Source organism: Hippocampus guttulatus, chromosome 23, assembly GCF_054856545.1.
Source record: "Hippocampus guttulatus isolate MCC_2025c chromosome 23, RoL_Hgut_1.0, whole genome shotgun sequence".
Lineage (NCBI taxonomy): Eukaryota > Metazoa > Chordata > Actinopteri > Syngnathiformes > Syngnathidae > Hippocampus > Hippocampus guttulatus.
Window position 1 is genome coordinate 2157778 of NC_141283.1, and position 19036 is coordinate 2176813.

Consider the following 19036-nt stretch of genomic DNA (forward strand, 5'->3'; position numbering starts at 1 on the left):
TCTGTTGTGATTCTAAGTTCATGGTAATATTGAAATAATATTCAAATAATGTACCTTTTCTGCATGATAGTAAAAATGACAGACTGCATATTTGTTTAGTTATTGTGCCACCTGCTGTTACATTTGAGGGTTGCATTGAGGGCCAGGAAGTGGTTCATGTTGAGGCGCGTCAGTTTGAGGGAAGAGACGCAACTTTTTTTTTCTTTCACTATTTTAGTTATTTGGTTAGTTTTTGTCAAATATAATCATCAAACCTTGATCCGGCCCCAAATACAACACACGCCGTCTTAGGTCTAAACAATCAAGGATCATCTGCATACTTTGTGCTTTTATTGATCCAATAAAACAACCGAAAATATCTAATCATGCATGGTTAATAAAAGGAACAAAGGTTATATAGTCTTGATGAAGGTGTCGGTGTCCGAATCAGAGGTCGAAAGTGGGTGCTTGGCAGTTGCAGGAATTTTGTGTCCTTATATTAAGAGAAGAACTAAAACAAACTGTCGAGACAGATGTTCACATGTCAAAACATTCCAGCAATAACAATATAAAACACCAACCGAGACTGTCAAATTCAATCAAAGGAGAAAAAAAAAACGGAGCTAATTTGTCACTGTTTGTTAATTAACTGTGACTGGTACACAAGGCCAATGCTGTTTATACAGGCGTCAAGTTAAGGGTGCGTTTGTTTTAATAGATAGTATTGGCCGTTTTTTACTTTGTGTATGTACAAGTTTCAGGTTGACTAAAATTGTCATTTGAATAGCTACATACAAAAAAATATCTGTCATTTTCTACTCAATAAATATAGAATAAATACAGTGGTACCTTGATTTACAGGTTTGATTAATTCAGTGACCACCATTGAAATGACATTCCGGTGCCGCAAAAAACACCCATGTTGTGTTTTTAATTTAAAAAAAAAATGTAGTGCAATATTTAAAAATATAAGACATAAGGAAAGAGAATGTCGTATGTGAAGCTGGATGCTATTTAAATTTTGGCTCGCAATGTGAAAAATCGACTGGATTTTTCTTTTTAATCCTGTAAGTCAAGGTACCGCTGCACACATTCTTACGATGTAGAGAGGCCTCTCACTTTCCAGTCATCACCAGTCACGTTCACAACACATACACTTCTGTGGCTTCTATTCCCGTTTTTCCTCTCAAGGTCCGTCAGTTGAGGAGTGTTCCGTACAACTGTGCCTTGGTTAGGCTGTCTTTCCGGGAAAGTCCCAGAGAGGCAAATTTTTGGTGGTACGGCGGCGGAGGCGGTGGGGCCGTTGGCGGCGACGACGGGCTCACCTGGGCGGACAGGTTGTGCATCTCCGCCTGGTAGTGCTGAAGTTCCGCCGCCATCTCCATGGACCGGTGGTTGAGGGATTCGGTGGAGCTGTTGGGACTTTGCTCCCCATAATCGGCACTTTGGCCTCCGGTTGCCTCATTGCCCTCTCGGTCTTTGGAGCTGCCCGGGTGGTAGAGGCTGTGCTCGGAGCCTTGGCTGTCCTCGTACAAGCGGGCTTGGCTGTGAGCCTGGCGGAGCACCGGGCTGCACTCCGGACTCGCAGCCACCCACACCGGATCCTGCATGCCGCCGGCTGCCTGCTGATCGTAGTAGTCGGCCCCTTCCTGGAAGCTGCTGTAGAGCGGGCCCAGACGTATCTTGGCCGGCCTCACGGAGAAGTGCTGCTCGGAGAAGCTGTACGGCGAAGCGCGGCCGGGACTGCGGTAAGAGTGCGAGCTCAAGTCTTCGGCGCTGAGCTGCCGCCATCTTCCGATCAGCTCCTCTTCCTCCTCCTCCTCGGGGGCCAGGGTGCTTCCTCGGCGACTGTCACCGTAGGCGACGCTCGGGGAAGACGATTGAGGCAGGGGCTCGTAGGGCTCGCTGAAACAGGAGGACATGGTGCGGCTGTACACGGGCGAGCTGCTGTTCTGCTGGTGGATCATCTCCATCTGCTGGAAGGGATGATTGTTACCGAACCCTCTGGGACTATCCCTGTCCCAGGATGAGTCGCTCTTTCTCTCGTAGTCCCCAGCATCCCTCCAATCCATGTAGAGGGTGTGTTGGCGCGGGGAGGAAGCGGCGCTGCTCGGCGGGCCGTTGGCTTTGTCTTCCGAGCCCCCTCCGCTGAAGCTGGAGTAGGAGCTGGAGCCCACCCCCAAGGGGGGGAACTCGGCAAAGCGCTCCTGGGTAAAAGAGGGTCTCAAGCCCACGGGGCAATCCTCCGGGTTGCTGTCGGTGGAATTCTGCGGCTCGTAGAGGAGCTTCCTCTGACCGTGAAGGTCCACGCTGGGCCTGCGCTCCCGATGCCGGTCGTCGGGGCAGTAAAGGGCCGTGTCGCTGCTGTACAAGTCGGACTTGTAGGCCGCGCGCAGACCCAGGCGCTCCCCACCTTGGGCCAACGTTTCCAGAACAAAAGCGTGGTCCGGCGTATGAGGGCTGGGGGAGCGCGAGGCTTGGCTGCTGCTGCACGCCTCCTCGGGCTTCTCGAGCACCTGCCCGATGAGCGAGGCCGGCACGGAGTCCGAGTATGTGCGGCAGACCGGAGGCTCTTCCATGTGCATAGTCAGTCGCTCCTGAAAGTCAGTAGGTAGCTGAGAGCAAAAAAAAACATGCCCAGGTCATTAACTCATTCACTCCCAAAGACGTTTTTAAACGTCTTTTCAGACTCGGTCTAGAATTGGCTGGTACTGAATGAGTTAAGATTCCAAAGTAGACTTTACACTGATCGGATTGGGCAGTTATTGTGATGCAAGTCAGTCGTGATGCCATAATTTTGCCGATCTATCAGTTACCACGTGCGCATGGACAGCCTCAGACCCCTCTGATGTAATCGTGAACTTTTTCTCGATACGTCATTTTGTGTGCATACTGGTTGTACTTTGTCAGTCCTGCGCAATCAATTTCCAATCACAGCAGCGGGGGGGGGTTCCATAATCTCATGTGCGCTTTGTCACGTGCGTGAGACTGATGCGGTGCAAAGAGGCGTCCTAACGAGACCACGTCGATACGTGCGACAAGTACAATTGAACTGTGGGGTGGCGCTGTGCTAATCAGCCAGCAGATTTTGCTGTTTTGTCAGCCGAAAAGCACTTCGGGGTTTAACACATCAACCGGTTGTGACATTTATGAATTTTTTTTAAACCTCACCCCCCCCCCCCCCCCCTTTTTGTTTTATTTGGGTGGAGGCTCACCTCGGAGAGTTGGGCCCTGTACAGGGATTTGTTGCATTGGAGAAGCTGAGCGGCCAGGTTGCAATCCTTCCTGTAGACGTCCTACGGAGCGAGAAGCATCAAGATGCGATTATTCTTATCAACCGAGAAGCGGATATGATGGAAGCCTCATGCAATTGTGACATCATCGTCATCCGTGGTGATGAAAATCAAAAAAAAAAAAAAAGTGTCTTATCACATTGTCCTCTTGGAGCTTGTCGATGGTGAGCTTGGCCTCCATCAGGTGGTTGTTGAGGACGATGATCTCTCTGCTCAGCGCCCGCTTTTCGTCGTCATGGTGCTGCGACTGACAAGATGACAGGTGAGCGTTTCGGCGTCACCTCGACTGCAGTTCCGAGTTTCAAAACGTCGAATTTTCATTTCATGCATAAAAACACTCGCCGGTCCTCTCCTATTTTAAGGAGCCCAAGCGATTATCCCGCCGGTGTTGCAATGTGATGTAACATCTCGCCGATGACACCGCCGTGTGCCGTAACAATGTTTAGCCACCGCCGATTAAAAGCAAAAGCCCCCCCCCCGAAGGTCACGCGGGTTTACTGTCTGATTAACATCTTTTCTGGTCTGGCCGATGAGGCGAGGTGTGTTGAACGGAGGAACAATGGGGGAGGGGGGGGGGGCTGCTGTCACACACTACGCTTTGGAGGACGACGCACCATCTTTAATAAGCCCTAATTAACGTCAAGGCATCGGGTATTACACTACCCGCTGCAGCATTTCACTTCTTACTTACATCTCGGTGAATCTTCTCTTCTAGATCTTGGTTGATCCTCTGCAGTGCGGAGTAGCTGCTTTGAATCCTAAAGCGCACAGTTAACAACGTACATTGTTTATCCACAATCACGCGAGCTGGCGTAAAACAAGCGCACCGTTTAAAAAATAATAATAATAATACATTGGGTCAATCTTACGAATAAATGTGCATATCTGACTGTTTGGACAATTATTTTTATCTATACACTCGGGCATGAGCTGCCTCCTGAAGCAAAAGCGGAGACAAAAATAAACTGCAGGAAAGCGTAGCCCGCCCGCATTTGATCATTCAGCGTTTTCCCTCCTCGCATCTTTCTTCAGCCACTGCGGCATGCATTTGAAGTTTCATATATGCGCATGGGTTTTCTCCGGGTGCTCCGGTTTCCTCCCACATTCCAAAAACACGCATGGCAGGCTGATTGGACGCTCTAAATTGTCCCTAGCTGTGAGTGTGGGCGTGGTCTCTGTGTGCCCTGCGATTGGCTGGCAACCGATTCAGGGTCATTCTTCCAGTTAGAATGTTCAAACCTGCGAAGCTTATCGGTAAACTTATCCAGCTCTTCCTGAGCGCGGCGCAGCTCGGTCTCCAGGTACTGCCGGGTGGCGTCAAACTCGCTCTGCAGCAGCTCCAGCTTGTGCGTGGTGTAGGAAAGTCGCTTCCGCAGGTCTTCTTTCTGCTCCAGCAATGAGCTGCGCACACACATAAATCGAGTTATCGCGTCAAATTTCCTCAAGCAACGAACGGGGAGGTGCGCGTATCCGACCGACAGCCGTGCAAGGGGGGGGGGGGGGGGGGGGGCGATGGAGAGGGCGATTTCAAGCAGAAAAATGGCGTGCGCATGCAGGCAGACACACCATAAGCGGCGTTTCTGATTCTTGGAATTAAAAGCTGACAGCCAGTGTGAGAGAAACCTAATCATTAACGGTGAAATATGAGCTGTAAACTCTTTAATACATCACGCGAATGGAACGTGAAGGCCGAGATGTCGGGATACGCCGTGTGGAATTTTTTTTCATTTTATTTTATTTATTTTTTATTTTTTTGCAGTCGGCGCTGCCTCAATCTAATGAAAGGGCAAGCGTACGTGGGAAATGAGGAAACGTGGGCCGCCGCCATGGATCCGAGCGCGGGCGGCCGGGCCTAATGGAGCCCGTATTGACGGACAGCTGGAGGAAGGAAGCTAATGACTATCTGCGGCCCGGATAACAAACGAATAGAGATGCGCTCGCGTGCTCTTTTCACTCCCGTGCCTCATTTCTCTCCCTAATAACCACGTCAGGTAACAAAAGGCTCGAGATGGAGAGGCCCTCTTTTCAGCGCTCACCGGTCGCATGGAGAGGAGGGATCATCCACAGGGCATCTCATTAATATTCATGCCATAGATTGCAGAAAGTAGTTGGTTTATTCTTTTTTATTTTAGGGAGGGAGGGGGGGGTGACGTATGCGCAAGTCATAGAAGCAGCTACACGTGTTGAAGACAAAATGCTGTATGCTGCAAGCTGGACAGGATCTGCAGAAACAAAGCCGCTTCACCGGGCACAAATCCTACCGGTGCATTTAAACCGCAGTGAGTTGACTCACTAAATTTTTGGCAACACGGCCCTCCCCCCCTCCTTCGCTACGGGCCGACGCTATGTCAGCGTTGCATTTATCAGCATTAGGTTGAGATGCTGAGATCGACCCCTACTCCAATGGTCCCTTGTGCCTTCAAATCTGTACACGATGTTCTTGGGGCAATACGCCTACTGGCTTTTAAGAATTAGGACTCACAGCACGGTGGAACCTGTTTTGGGGGTGCCAGTTTTCTGCTCCACCGCAATTTATCACTTTTTTAACCCTGGAGATCCCAAAGGGTCAAATTTGGCCCTCATCCTAAACGAGGATAAAAGCATTCAATATTTGAAAATATTTTGGTGTTCAGTGAACATATAGCATGTCATTTAACTCATTCACTCCCAAAGACGTCTTTAAACGTCTTTTCAGACTTGGTCCAGAATTGGCTGGTACTGAATGAGTTAATGTAAAATTCATCATTTTCCAAAGAAGAAAGGGGTTTTTGGGTTCTCCAGGGTTAAAAAAGTGAAAATGTGACTCAGCCACTCATTTCTCGCACGTTCATTCAAAGAAAGCATTTTCAAAGTCGTGTGAAAAGGTTCCACAGTGAAAGCTTTTACCCACAAAGAAAGGTAAAAAAAAGAAAAGCCTCCTGGTCTGCCCGGCAACATCGACAGTTAACACATCCATGTACAAATCAGACCTTCAAAACAAAAGCATGCAGAATAGCACAGTTGCACCACACCTTTGATGCTTACTTTCAGCAGTCGCACAGAACAAACAAGCACAAAAATAGTTTGAGGGTGAATAAATTAAGCCACCACGGGCCCAAGGAAAGTGCGGTGAAACTGAAAATCGGTCCCAATGGTTTGAACCAAACATGTGAAAACCCCCTTTTATGTTTGATGACATCACATAGCAGGCCGTCGTTTTTTTTTTTGTTTCCCCCCCCCCCCCCACCCCCCATGACGCACTAAGCGCCACTTCTCCATCTGGGTCTGCTCAGTCCGATTCCACTGATATGTCTCACGAACGCGACACCTTCCCCTCAATTTCCGATTGCTCCGCAAGCCCTCAACCACCTCTCTGTTTTTTTTTAATTTCTCTCTTGGAAACTCAATGAGTCGAGTTCGACTCCAGCAGAGAGAGGGGAGGTGTCGTGAGCTGCTCGCCAACGGGGGGATTTATCTCCTATGTATTCATAAATAGGACTAGAGAGTTTGGCTGTCCTGAAAGAAAAGTGCCTCAAGAGAGCCGCCGTTATATAAGGTGCTTTAATTCAAACAGCATTTCAACCGAGTAGCTGAACAGCCTAGTTTGGATGCGCTTGTTATTTACTCTGACACAATTAAACATCTTTGCTTCCAGCGCGGCCCTGCACCAAATGTTTATACTCCTAACAAAAAAACAAAACAAAAAAAAAAACCTCATTAATATAATCGCTTTCTCTAAATTTAAATGGTAGGGGGGCCGACTTATAACTCTCCAGGCAGTTGCCCTAATTGTTAATACATTTGCAACCCAGTCAGAGACGAATGCGGAGCAGACTTGTGAGCGAAGTCTCAAGTGACTTTTTTCGCACTCCACCTCCAACCGCCTCACCTCCCTTTCAACCCGGCATCGGCGCGGGAATACAGGGTGTTTGTTGTTGGCTATGGGATGAATTTACATAGAGTGGGTTCGAGGGAACGGCGGGAACGGCGTCCCATTAGTGACCGAGGCCGCGAGCGGGAGCTGAGTCAGACGTAAATGAGTGCTCTCACTCGGGGCGAAGAGGATGACGAAGGCAACGTGACTCCTGCTTTGGCAGACGATGCATTTGTGTGACTGGATGAGGGGGGAGAGAGAGAGGAGACACCTCGTGGGCGGATGAGTGGACAAACAGATTTAAAAAAAAAAAAATGAGGACAGGTGGCAAAGACGGTGCGATTCCATTCGATTGGCTTACCTCTTTTTCAGATGTTTGCCGCCGTTTCGGGGGACTTTTGAGGCGGTTTTGCCAATGTATATCTTTTTCATGGTTTGTCTGTGTTCCTTCCCTCTCATGTGTTCATAGGGGGTCGACCACGAGGTGCCGACGGGTGTTAGTGTCCCGAAAGAGACCGCCCTAAATCATGCCTGCGGGGTTAGCGATTGTTCTACCTGCCAAACAAAACAAACACACATGAATCAATCTTTCGGTCGATAATCCCGATGAATGGCCGAGATCAATAAACATGTTAGCGAACAGTATTTTGGGGGCTAAAGGTCGCGCAACTCTGAGCGATGACGTCGCCGCTCGGCGTTGGTACAAACGAGCGACCGATCTGAGATACCGCTAAATCCGATCATTTTTACAAAGCGAATCGAGACAGCCACCGCGTCGAAACAAAACGACTTTGACAAGGGGGCTCTGTTCTTCTGCGGCCGCCTCCTCTAAATATTTGGGGATGACGCGTGCGGGAGGGACGCCGACGTCAGCCCTCAGACGACGGCTGCGGGTTGTTTCGACGAGCGCGTCCGCCGCGGTTTGAACAAAGACGCTTCCAGCTGAGCCCCGATAACGTCCCCTCGGAAGTGGGCGGGGGGGGGGGGGGAACAGAGGTACCCGCAGGTCTCTGTAGCGACACCCCCCGCCCCGATAACGAGTCGGCGGATATTGCACTTAATACACTCAAAGGCGCACGCGCAGGGGTCAAAAGGAAAACGTGTTGATCCGCTCGCACCTCGTTGCTGGTCGGCGATTTCCGCATCAGGCCGAGTAGGCAACAGCTGGTGACAAGTCTACGCCCCCCCCATCCCCCCCCCCCCCACCCCCGCCATCCCTCCCTGACACACACAAGCACCAGAGGCTTCTCTCGAGCTGCTCCCCGGTGAGTCATCACACACCGGCTCAGTGAGGTGAGATTGGCCCTGCCAGTTTAGAGCTATTTGGGAGGCTGATGTGTTTGTATGCATCTCACCATAAAAGTGTCGATCTGCATGTCTTGTGGCTTTGTACACACACACACACACATACACACACACACACAAAGGAATAACGCCGCGCCATAAACATTGGGACATCTCAGGCCATGTCGGTCGTTCCCTAGCGCCCGTCCTCCTCTCGTTCCCCCCCCCCCCCTGTCGACTTCTCGCTCCTTTAATTGAGCCTCTTCGCCGCGCGGCGCCGCATCGACGGACGGGGAACGCTTTCATACGAGGCTGCCAGCCGCCCACCCACGCCATGCTCGCTTTGGAGAGAATTTCAGAGCGCTGATAAGCAGAGCGGGAAGGGAGGCGGGGAGCGGAGGAGGATGAGGACATGAAAGTTGGGGGTGAGGTGGGGGGGAAGCAGGAAGTGGTTATGAGGTGAAGGTTTACTCCATCAGGACCCCCCCCCCCCTTTTTTTTTTAAAAAAAATACGGCAGGCACATGCACAGACATTTGTGCTTGAAAAAAAATTGATTAGGGAGGTGAGGGGGCAGGCATCCATAACCAGCAGCTACAGTAGATACGTCTACACACCCCTTGTTCAAATGCCAGATTTCTTAATCGAAAAAAAAAAAATCATTTCAAATCGTTTTCACTCTTATAACGTGAACCATAACCCGTACAACTCAAGATCCTGCCAACTGCTTCCGATTCAACTGGGCTGTTCTCGTAGGCTTTCCTGACATTTTCTAGTCACATTTTGTGGCAAAACCAAGCTTCCCAAAAAAAAAACAAAAAAAAAACTCAGGGGATCTCATTTTCAAAGGTATCAATCGGGAGAGCCAGCGCTTTACACGGCGGCAAGCAAGGTCATCTAGCAAACGGGCCAATAATTACATCACTCCCACCACTTTCAATTCCGATCGTGGATCACTTTCCCTTTAAGGGGAAACGATTCAATTATTCGTGGTGACGGTAGAATACGTGAACGAGTAATGACATCGGGGCAACAGCGCGAAGCTCAAAGTAAGATGGACTTCCGAGTCTCGCAACGTTAGAAATGACAAGGACAAGAAATTACCTCCATTGAGTTACCAGATAAGCTAACAGCTAGCCTGGGGGGCTTGAGTGGGAGGAACCGTGGAGCGTGAACAGATGGTCCGAGAGATGTTGCATAGACAGCAACGACCTAGTTAAAAAAAAAGTACCGGTAGGTTGTTTTATCACCAGAGTTTCACCCCAAAAAAAATGGGTTTGTCACAGCGCATGACGGTGTGACCAGGAAATCCCGTCGCAACACTCAAAACGGAGTAGAGACGGAGACAAAACAATCACGTCGTCATCGAGGGGGAACTCCCGCCCCTCACTCTGCTTGCGCGGGAGTCAGGCGAGTGAACCACGACACTACAGCACTGCAGTCGGTGACTCAAAATGTGGAAATATCCCCTTTAAGACTCGTTTTCCAATCTTCACGTTTACACCGCTCTCATATTTTCAGTCCAGAGAGCATTACGATGTTGCGTTTGTGACTACCTTGCTTGTTGGAAGCCAGATGTTCAGGTACAGTACGAGATGTCCATTTTGGGTTACAATTTGGATACCGACTCCGCCACTGATTGGCAACCAGTCGTGGGCGTAACCGGTCTGTGGCTCCAAGTTCAACGAAAACTCCCGGCTCGATCTTTCACCAGTGAGGATCCCCTAGCTCCAAGCTCAGCATTCGAGTGAAGACAACCTGGGGGGGAGAGACGACTGACTCATCGGAGACGCAGACACACATAAAAGATGACCGCTCTCCGCCGTCCACCCTTTCCCTCCACATCTGCACCAATCTATAATGCGCGTGACTCAACCACGCCACGTTGAAAACATCTCACACCTAAGCCTGCCCCGGTATTGATTAAAGGGTGCATGAAAGGGTTAAAAAGCAACCCAACAAATAACCCAGCAATTATGGAGAAAAAAAAATAGTCACCGGGTAGATACGTTCACCAAAAATAAATAAATAATACGAATTGGCGTCCAGTATCAATATCAAACTCAAATAGAAAGAACAGTTCAAATACATTACGAAATAACAGCGCGCAGAGCATCTGTATTCGCTGCTCCATTTCCTGACTCGCAAGGATGCACAAATTGCACTTTTGTTGAAAGGTTACTTTCATGATTATATGGATTAGAACTGGACACGGGGAGCACAAAGCTTTACATAATTCTGTTTCTTCGCAGCGGAATACCACTCAGTGATCATTCAGAGAATGCACTCTTCGTCCGGATGAACGCAACAGAGGCGCCGCATATACAGTACCGTATTTGTACAAATATAAATAACAAATGAGGCACTTTCCAAGAATGACGATCGGAGTGATTTCCCAAATGAACGAGTGCATCTTTTATACATGAACCGTATCCTATTATTAGATCCAAGACCGCATCTGCAACGCTAATGGACAAATCTCAATCTTATTTAAAAAAAAAAAAAAAAAAAACACACTTACGGCAATTGGTCGGGGGGGCTGCGAGTCTGAAATCGGATCGTGCGCAAAGATTAGCAGCAGAGCCATTCATTTCCATACATTTATCGATTGCAGTAGACTGTCAATTGTGTTTGTGAAATTTTAAGGGCTGTGAAAGACACGCGGCATTCGCGCACAGTGGAACCTCCCAAATCAAACACCTCAAGTGGCACAATTTGGAATTTATTTACGCCTCAAAAGCAAAGCCGGCTTGCCCATTATGCAACATCGGTAATATTTTCGAATGGATATTCTGTTATACACGCAAATCATCAAAATTGGTATCACTGTCTCGTCACTTCAGGTTAACCACTTTAGTTCGCATTAATACTTAAAAAAAATAAAAATAACATTCGGCCAGCTCTGTTAAACGATATTTTTACATGCCGGCCGAGTGCTTCCACATGAGGAATGAACGTGACCCGTTGCTGCCGAGGAGGGCAAAGGAGAAGGATCGCAACGCGCGAGCTGATAAGGTCCGTTTAATGACTCCTGGGGGAGGCTGTCAACGTTTCCTCCGCGCAGATCTTGCATAACTGATTCAAGGCTGGCTGGTCAGACCGCCACGGCCAGAAGGACACATTAGTACATTGAATCCATAAAAATTGCAACGCTAACAGCCACGGTCTAGCGTATTTAAAACCACAATTTCCTTGCATAGATTTTTTTTGGGGGTTGGTTGCATATTAAGCAAACAATATTTATTCAAGCGCTGCTGCCGTTCTGCTACATTTTATAGTGAACCAATGTTCTGTTGAATTTAATTCAATTTAAATAATCCATTCTCATTTGACAATAAACGGCACAATGTGAATGTTTTAATATACTCAACTGTCCAAAAAAATAAAGTAAAAATAGTTAATATTGGAATACAAGTGTAAAAAGAAGTTAACCATTCACATGGCAAAGACTTTTGAGATCTGCTTGATTTGAGGTCTACCTTTTCGGAAAATTCGTGTTGAACTCCAAATTGTTTGACATGAGGCACATTTCTTCATTGCACCCAAACTCCCAATTTGGAAATTTCACTGCGCAGTCCCAAAAACTGTCACTGTAATAACGATGATCCGTCTTTATTTTTTCACACAACGTACTTGTTCAGTATGGAATCTGAAACGGAAAGCTATTGCGCTGATTGACTGACAAGTGGTGGCGAACCACGTTAATTCGAGCATTTAATTGTTCTGGCTGTCACTAATCGTTGCCGGCATAGCGAGGATCGGCTTGACTCTGAAGAGGACACGTGTTATACAAGATGGATGGGTGGATTTTAAAAGGTTCCACTGGCGCTAACCAAATGTAATTATTGCCATGAAAAGGACGACATCGGTCACGTTTAAGTGAACTGGGTCGTCCTGATAAAATCCTCTCCAAATATCATCGAATGATTTAACTTCCTTTCAGAATCGCGTTCGGTTCAATCTGGCGGTATCAATCAGTGCCGAAGAGCAGCGCTAAGATTAAAAAAAAAAAAAAAAAGAAAATCTGCAAACCAAAATGAAATCTCCTTCATGCAAAATTGACATGACTCTCTCCCCCCGCGGGGCACCCTGGGGCAGGAACCTCCGTGAGGAGGGGCGGGGAAGAGAATTTCAGGGCATTTCATCATGTACAGACCGCTGGTTGTCGGTGATGAAGTGAGCAGGTGGAAGCGGGGGGGCGGGGGGGGGGGGGGTTACCGGTAAGGTCGGCCTTCGTAAAACCGAAGAGCGAGGACAAGAAGCGCGGGATTCCCTTCATCCATCTTGGCAAGGCTGCAATAATTCAATTGAAACCGTGACACGGAAGTGAGGACAATTGATGACAAGTTGCCAGGAAACCTTGACGAGCCTTTGTTGAAACAGTCCTAACGGCTGTCTGTGATCAACAAAAGCATCGACAGTATTTCCATGTGCACACGTTTACCAATGGCTCACTGAGGAGGGGAGAAAAAAAAAAAAAGCAAAAACGAGGCTTGCCCTGCATCTGATGCGTTCCTTCTCGACCCCCCCCCCCCCCCCCCCCCCTGTCAAGCAACTTCAAATCGGGAAAGTGGATGAGCACTGGTCCTTTTCGAACGAGTGTCTGAGAAAGCATCTGAAAATGATCTCAACACCTACGAGAGTTGCAGGAGCGGCGCTCGCCTTGCAGTTATTAATCACCGCGGCATGGAGCATTCCGACAGGTGAACGCAACATCGTGCAGGATCAAAACAAGTCTTGCAAGTCAACACCAACTCCCTCTGTACGGAAATTCCGGACCGAGTCAAACCAGCCCTTGCGCCGCGCGTGCATTCTGAAGCATTGAATTCCCCCCCCCCCCTCTCGCCCCCACATCCGCCTCATCAAACTAGCAGAAAAGCAGGTCTGCGTTCTTTCCAACGCAGCCACACACGCACGCACGCACAACCACTCCAAAGATGCAAAGAGTGACGCGATACCTGGTGCTCAAGCACAGCTTCATCCTGAAGAAGGACAGACGACCCCCCCCACCCCACTCCGGGGCTGACTTAGTCAACGTTGGGCGAAAACTCCCTCCTGAACGTTATCAGCTCTCCCCCCCCCCCGCTCCCCCGAAGCTGCGAGAAACCCCCGCTGCCGCACGCTGCTGACGATGCAGCTGACGCCTCTGCTGCCGCTCCGACACCACCAGCAGCAGCAGCAGAAGTAGAAGACGACCAAGCCAGGGAGGGAAGACTGTGCAAGAGAGAGGAAGAGTGGGAGGGAAGAGGACGCGGGGAGAAGGCGTGGGTGCGATGAAGGAAGGATAAAGGAGTGGATGCCTTACCTGATGGTGTCTACGTGGTTCACGCCATGGTCACACACCTAAAAGGAAACAAGAGTATGTTACGCTGTCAGACGGAGGGGGGGGGGGGGGGGGGGGGGGAGCAACGTACCATGTTCGTTTTGTCATGCTTCTGTTTGTGTTCATCTCCCCTCCCAACACCCCCTCATGCGCCCTCATTCATTACTTCTCCAGAAAAAAAAAAAAGAAAAAAAAAAGGGCTTCACCGCAGCCTGCGCGTGAGGTGCGAACGATGTCATCAGCTCGACGAACGGCATGAGAGAAGAAGAGTGAGAGGCATCGAGCGGCGGGAGACGGAGGGGAAGGGGAGAGGAGGGGGGGGGGGGGGGGGGGTTAAAGAGTGGAAACATCCATTGCAGCCAGACTGCAGATACAGTATATTGCAAGCGAGAGAAAGCGGAGGCAACCTCAGTTCCCTCATTGATGTGCGGGGGGGGGGGGGGGGGCAGAAGGGACACGATGCGGCGCGGGAAGGGCGAGACGTGAAAACAAAGACCAAAGAGGCACAGGTGGTTCCATTTGTTGAATCTGGAGACGGTATCATTCCGACATATCTCGTCAGCACTTTTTCCCCAACACACATTCCCGGCCGGCCTCCCCCCCGTCGTCTGTCGACAAGGCGCAGGATGTCATATTTCATCATCGGATTCTAAATTTTTAGACACATCTCACATCTTGCTCGGGTCGAAATAATTTCTCATTTCTTTGAGGGGTGATGTGAGATTTGGCCTCGCTGGCATATCAATTTGAGAGACGACTGAGCCGTATCTCTGTGACCTTTCTGTTTGCTTCCCCTTATCTTATCTGCACCTTTGCACGCTTACAAGTTGAAATTAGTTAAGACTGCAGAGTCACACCATTAACTCATTCACTCCCAAAGACGTGTTTAAACGTCTTTTTAGACTTGGTCCATAATTGGCTGGTCCTGAATGAGTTAAATAGTTCGATGGGTGGGGGGGGGGGGGGTCTTCTGGTGGTTACCACTATTCAAAAACAAGGTCTGATTTTCATTAGTAAATTTACAATGAACTTTTTTTTTGGGGGGTACCAATAATGACATCCATGTACTGTATTTACAATACGAAGAGTACATATCACAGAGTCATACATTTTCCATTCAGGATTTGACAATAAAGTTGTACTTGACTTGACACGCATGAGAAATTTGGTGAATTTTTCGACCATGTTTAAGTCTCCAAAAGGGGATTCGGTTATTTGAAGAACGATAAACCCAGCAAGAGCCTACAAAATGTGGATGAAGCACGGCCTCGCGTGATCGAATACATCTTTCTACGTCGCCATCTCTTCATCGGAGTACATGTCGGAGAGGTCGCGCGCAACCATGGAGGCACGTTTGCTACATGTCCACTCGCTCGCCAAGTACGAGGGTGAGGAGATGAAAGTTTGCTGCAAGCAAGCAACACTGCGATGAACACCAACAGGCTCGCATGCTGGCTCCACAGCCCCCATACCGCCCACCTTTTTTTTTTTCCCAAGCAGTTGCTAAGGTGACGGCAAAGGCTGAATTTTAATCAGACAATAAATTAAAAGCAACGTGAGAGCTTCTCTTTTAATATTACATGGCGACATTGCTCATTCCTATGAACCTTCCTGGATGGAGAGTTCTTGATATGACCTGTTGAAATTCTTTGTTGCCCCCCTTGTATGATATGCTCAACTATTTTCAAACCGTGCTGTGCCGGTTTATTTGCCGAAAAATAATAAGCAGTCGTGTGCTTTGATTCTCCTCCACCTCTGAGGTGAACATCATGCCGAGACATCAAACGCATTCACTTTGGAAGTAAGTCATGTTTAATTGAGCCTTTAATCCGGTCTTCCTGCAACACGTGTCTCGGGAAAACCACTGGTTGCATTTCTCTAATTAATGACAAGACAAGAGGAGACCGGATGGGTGGGCTGCTGACGAGTACGCTTGGAACAACCTGATCGGCGGCTACATTGACGAGACATCATAGAACATTTCTTTTTAAAAAAACAATATGGATGTAAATACTAATGACGCAAATGACTAGGCACTCCTGGAGCAAAAAAAAACAAAAAAACAACTGGGACTCACCATGTTGATGCCTCTAGGCAGAGAGATGGATCTGGAGGGGCATCTGGGGGAGTTGTGATTAAATTCCAGGAAACGTTTCATTTCAAATCCTTGGCAGAAATTCGGAGGGGGCGGAATTACATTTTGTTCATCGATCAGTAATGGCGGAAGAGTGTCAAGGTTGATCGCCGCATCGTCTGCATGGTCATCCCTTCTCACCACGTCAATGTCTGTCTCCAGATACATTTTTGGAGACTGGTCCACCTGGATCGGATCCTCCGGTGAGAAGTTCTGCTGCTGGGCCATTGAACGCGGCAGCCTCGGGCTCCTCTCGGTCACCTTGTGGTTGCTCGCCTTGATGTGGATCTTCAGATGAAGCTGGAGAGATGAAGCTGGTTTCCCAGATGCCTGCAAAACTGTTTGGACCAAGCACATTGAATGTCACTTCGTCCAAGAACTGAAAATAACTTTACTTCGGCTTCAACCTTCGACCCCCACCCACCCCGCAGACACTCTTGATCTCTTTTCGTGCTAGCTTGGCTCTGACACCAGCCCCTCCTCCCCTGATGCGTTGCCTGATGCTGTCATGCATGGCATTCGATGCAGTTGTTTCCCGCCCCCTCCCCGCGCCGCATGGGATGTGCTCTGAAACAATAACCCCCCCCCCCCCCCCCCCCCCCCGGGCTAGATTGGCTGGCCACCTTCTCTTTTCCTGCAGCGACGTTCGAAAAGCTGCATGGCTTTGCGTCTTGATTGTGCTGTGGCTGTGCAAAGTGACTCCTGAGCTCCAGCTAGTCTGGCCGCCCCTGCAGTCAACTGCTGCATCCCTGGCTGCTACTTGGGATACTACAACTGGAGGCCGGACTGAAAGAGGACATCTTTGAAGAAAGACCAATGAGCTCCTCTAACCAGACGTGATCACTGTTGAAAATTCAGCGGAGGAGGCCCAAGAATCAGAGGAGCATTGAACATGCTTCGAGTCAAGTCCCTTTTGCTTTGCCTGCCGTCTGCGTGCGCCGTTCTCTTGATTGTCGCGACCGGCAGATGAAACGCGGTCCAGTGAACAACAGCCATTTTGGAGAGTTCTACCCTGATTCATTCTCATTAGTGTGCAAGCCTGACCTAAAAGAGATTCAATACTTTGCACTCGGGGGGCTGAACAGATGGACTCCTTCAGTGCCAGGCTAACACTCTGCCCGTGTCAGACAAGGCCATCCGTGACTTAAAATTTAATGCGGTGAACCAAAAATGGTCTCATTATGTCAATCTGACAAAACCATCACGCCCAATTTCATGTTTGGCTACAAACACCATCATATCATTGGAGATCAACTAGAATGAGATTTTCTGACTGAATTTCCTGACACTACTTTTGCTAAGTTAAACACCGCTCACACTGCGGGCGCTATTCTTAATTAGAATGCCTATCGATAGAGCAAGCAAAGCTTTTCAGCATTTTCCAGGTCAGTGACTGACCATTGATTTGACTGAGCACTTAACAGTGAGCACACAGAGGCTGGTTCAGCACCACTTTCTACAGTGATGCATGCACATAAATTACTCTCCATATTGTCTGTATTCCAGTGATGTTTCTTTACCCAATACTTGGAACCCAGCATGATACGCTTCGGAAAAGTTCCATAGTGTAGTTAGTTTTCTTTTAACTCATTCAGTACCAGCCAATTCTAGACCAAGTCTGAAAAGACGTTTAAAAACGTCTTTGGGAGTGAATGAGTTAAACATTTATATATTTTGGAGGGGGAAAAAAAACAGGGATTTTTGGGCTGTAAGTGGTGCTGGAGTTGGCTGCCATCCATGGATGTGGTGAACCACTTTTGAACATTTAAGACTATTAAGAGACATCTGAAACACTGAACCACCAATTACGTCTTTTGTAGGAGAAGCGTCTTGGATTAGACAGACATAACGCAGTACACCACCCGAACCAGACTGGTGCCGTCGCCAGGGGGGTCATTAATGTGACTCCGATATGATAGTTATGACTGAGTGTCCTGCTGTGCCAACTGGCTGCAGGTACAACACAGCATGCAGGAGGCCTATGGGACTACCCCGTCTGGTAGCAAGGAAGGAGCACCACATCCCTCAACATACAAACATGTTATTTCCCCAAGGCTGCTTTTTCTTTTAGCGTCTCTCCTTTGCGCCAACCATTTTCAGACGGGTTTAAGCCACTCCTATGATAAACGTCTTTAATAATCTCTTTTCAATTTCAGAAGCAGTAGCGGGGCGGCAGACAATTTATAACCGTCGCCCAGAACAGAGAACGTGAGTCCACGGCAGCCCCAAGGTAATGATGCAGAAATAGATTCCGACTAAAACTGCAGACATGGAGATACGGGACAGTAAATCGCTACTATTTTCAGGGAATATGCTCCGAGCCTCGCCATGAATAGCAAAAACACGTGGCTGTTTCAATGAACTGTCATTGGATCCAAGTCTAGTTTAATGGTCAAAATACTCAGGAAAATAATGAGAATTTGCCACATGGACCAGCAGTGTAAATGCAGCCTTAAACATCCTGAGCGTCACTGACGGCACATTAGGTTTGCAGTTGAGGAATCTTAACGCAAGTCCATAACCACGAGCACATATGAGAACATACGGTTGGCCTCCCATTAATTTTATGGCAATCCACCCGCTATGTTTCTATATGGAAGTTGCAACTGAGGCACAATTAGGAAGGGAGTGGGTGATCGGATGACCTCAATACATGTCATTAAACACACCATTGTTTTCTGTCAACTGAGCGAGGCACTACACAACAGTAGCTTCTGGCACACTGACTGGCACTTACACTTATTTGAAGGTGTTGATCGTAGTACTGATGCTTGGCGAAAGTCAAATCTCCGTGCGGCTTCATGGATTCAAAGCACAATAAACCATTTCCAATGATCGGCCTGTATTGGAGGAAAGTGACAATTAGCATTCTGACCGTCGCATGAAAACTGCTTTTAAACTAATAACCAGAGACAATTTGCAGTTTATGGTGCAGGAAAATATATTTAGAGCAAATAACTTGTCAAAGAGATAAATGTGACAGTCGAGTTTGAGGAGCCGGGGGCAGCTTTTTCCTTGTTGTGATTCGCTCACACTGTGTGCTATTTATAGGAGCAGGAAGATGGGGTTTCAGATGCTGAGCTCCATGCTATCATGGCTGAGAAGCCTTTGTTATTAATTACCGTACATGTTCAACAAGCCTACACAGATTTTGTGGTGGCAGCACAGCAT

The 19036-nt window shown here is 48.4% G+C and overlaps 1 protein-coding gene across 8 annotated transcripts; it reads right to left on the reverse strand.

The window, feature by feature from the left end:
* Positions 1-308: 308 nt before the first annotated feature.
* LOC147185674 (brain-enriched guanylate kinase-associated protein-like) lies at positions 309-18772 on the reverse strand. Of its 8 annotated transcripts, none has more exons than XM_086103993.1 (8): positions 18603-18772; positions 15809-16203; positions 13714-13751; positions 4512-4673; positions 3964-4030; positions 3412-3519; positions 3195-3275; positions 309-2594 (listed from the first exon to the last, which is right to left on the reverse strand). In XM_086103993.1, the coding sequence occupies exons 2-8, from the start codon at positions 16091-16093 to the stop codon at positions 1176-1178; spliced, it is 2160 nt and encodes a 719-aa protein (XP_085960119.1). In that variant the 5' UTR covers positions 16094-16203; positions 18603-18772; the 3' UTR covers positions 309-1175. The 8 variants fall into 8 exon arrangements, with proteins under 8 accessions (XP_085960119.1, XP_085960120.1, XP_085960121.1 ...); XM_086103994.1 differs by lacking the exons at positions 15809-16203; positions 18603-18772 and adding exons at positions 7487-7680; positions 13823-13956; XM_086103995.1 differs by lacking the exons at positions 13714-13751; positions 15809-16203; positions 18603-18772 and adding exons at positions 7487-7680; positions 9965-10166; positions 13367-13464.
* Between the last annotated feature and the right edge of the window lie 264 nt (positions 18773-19036).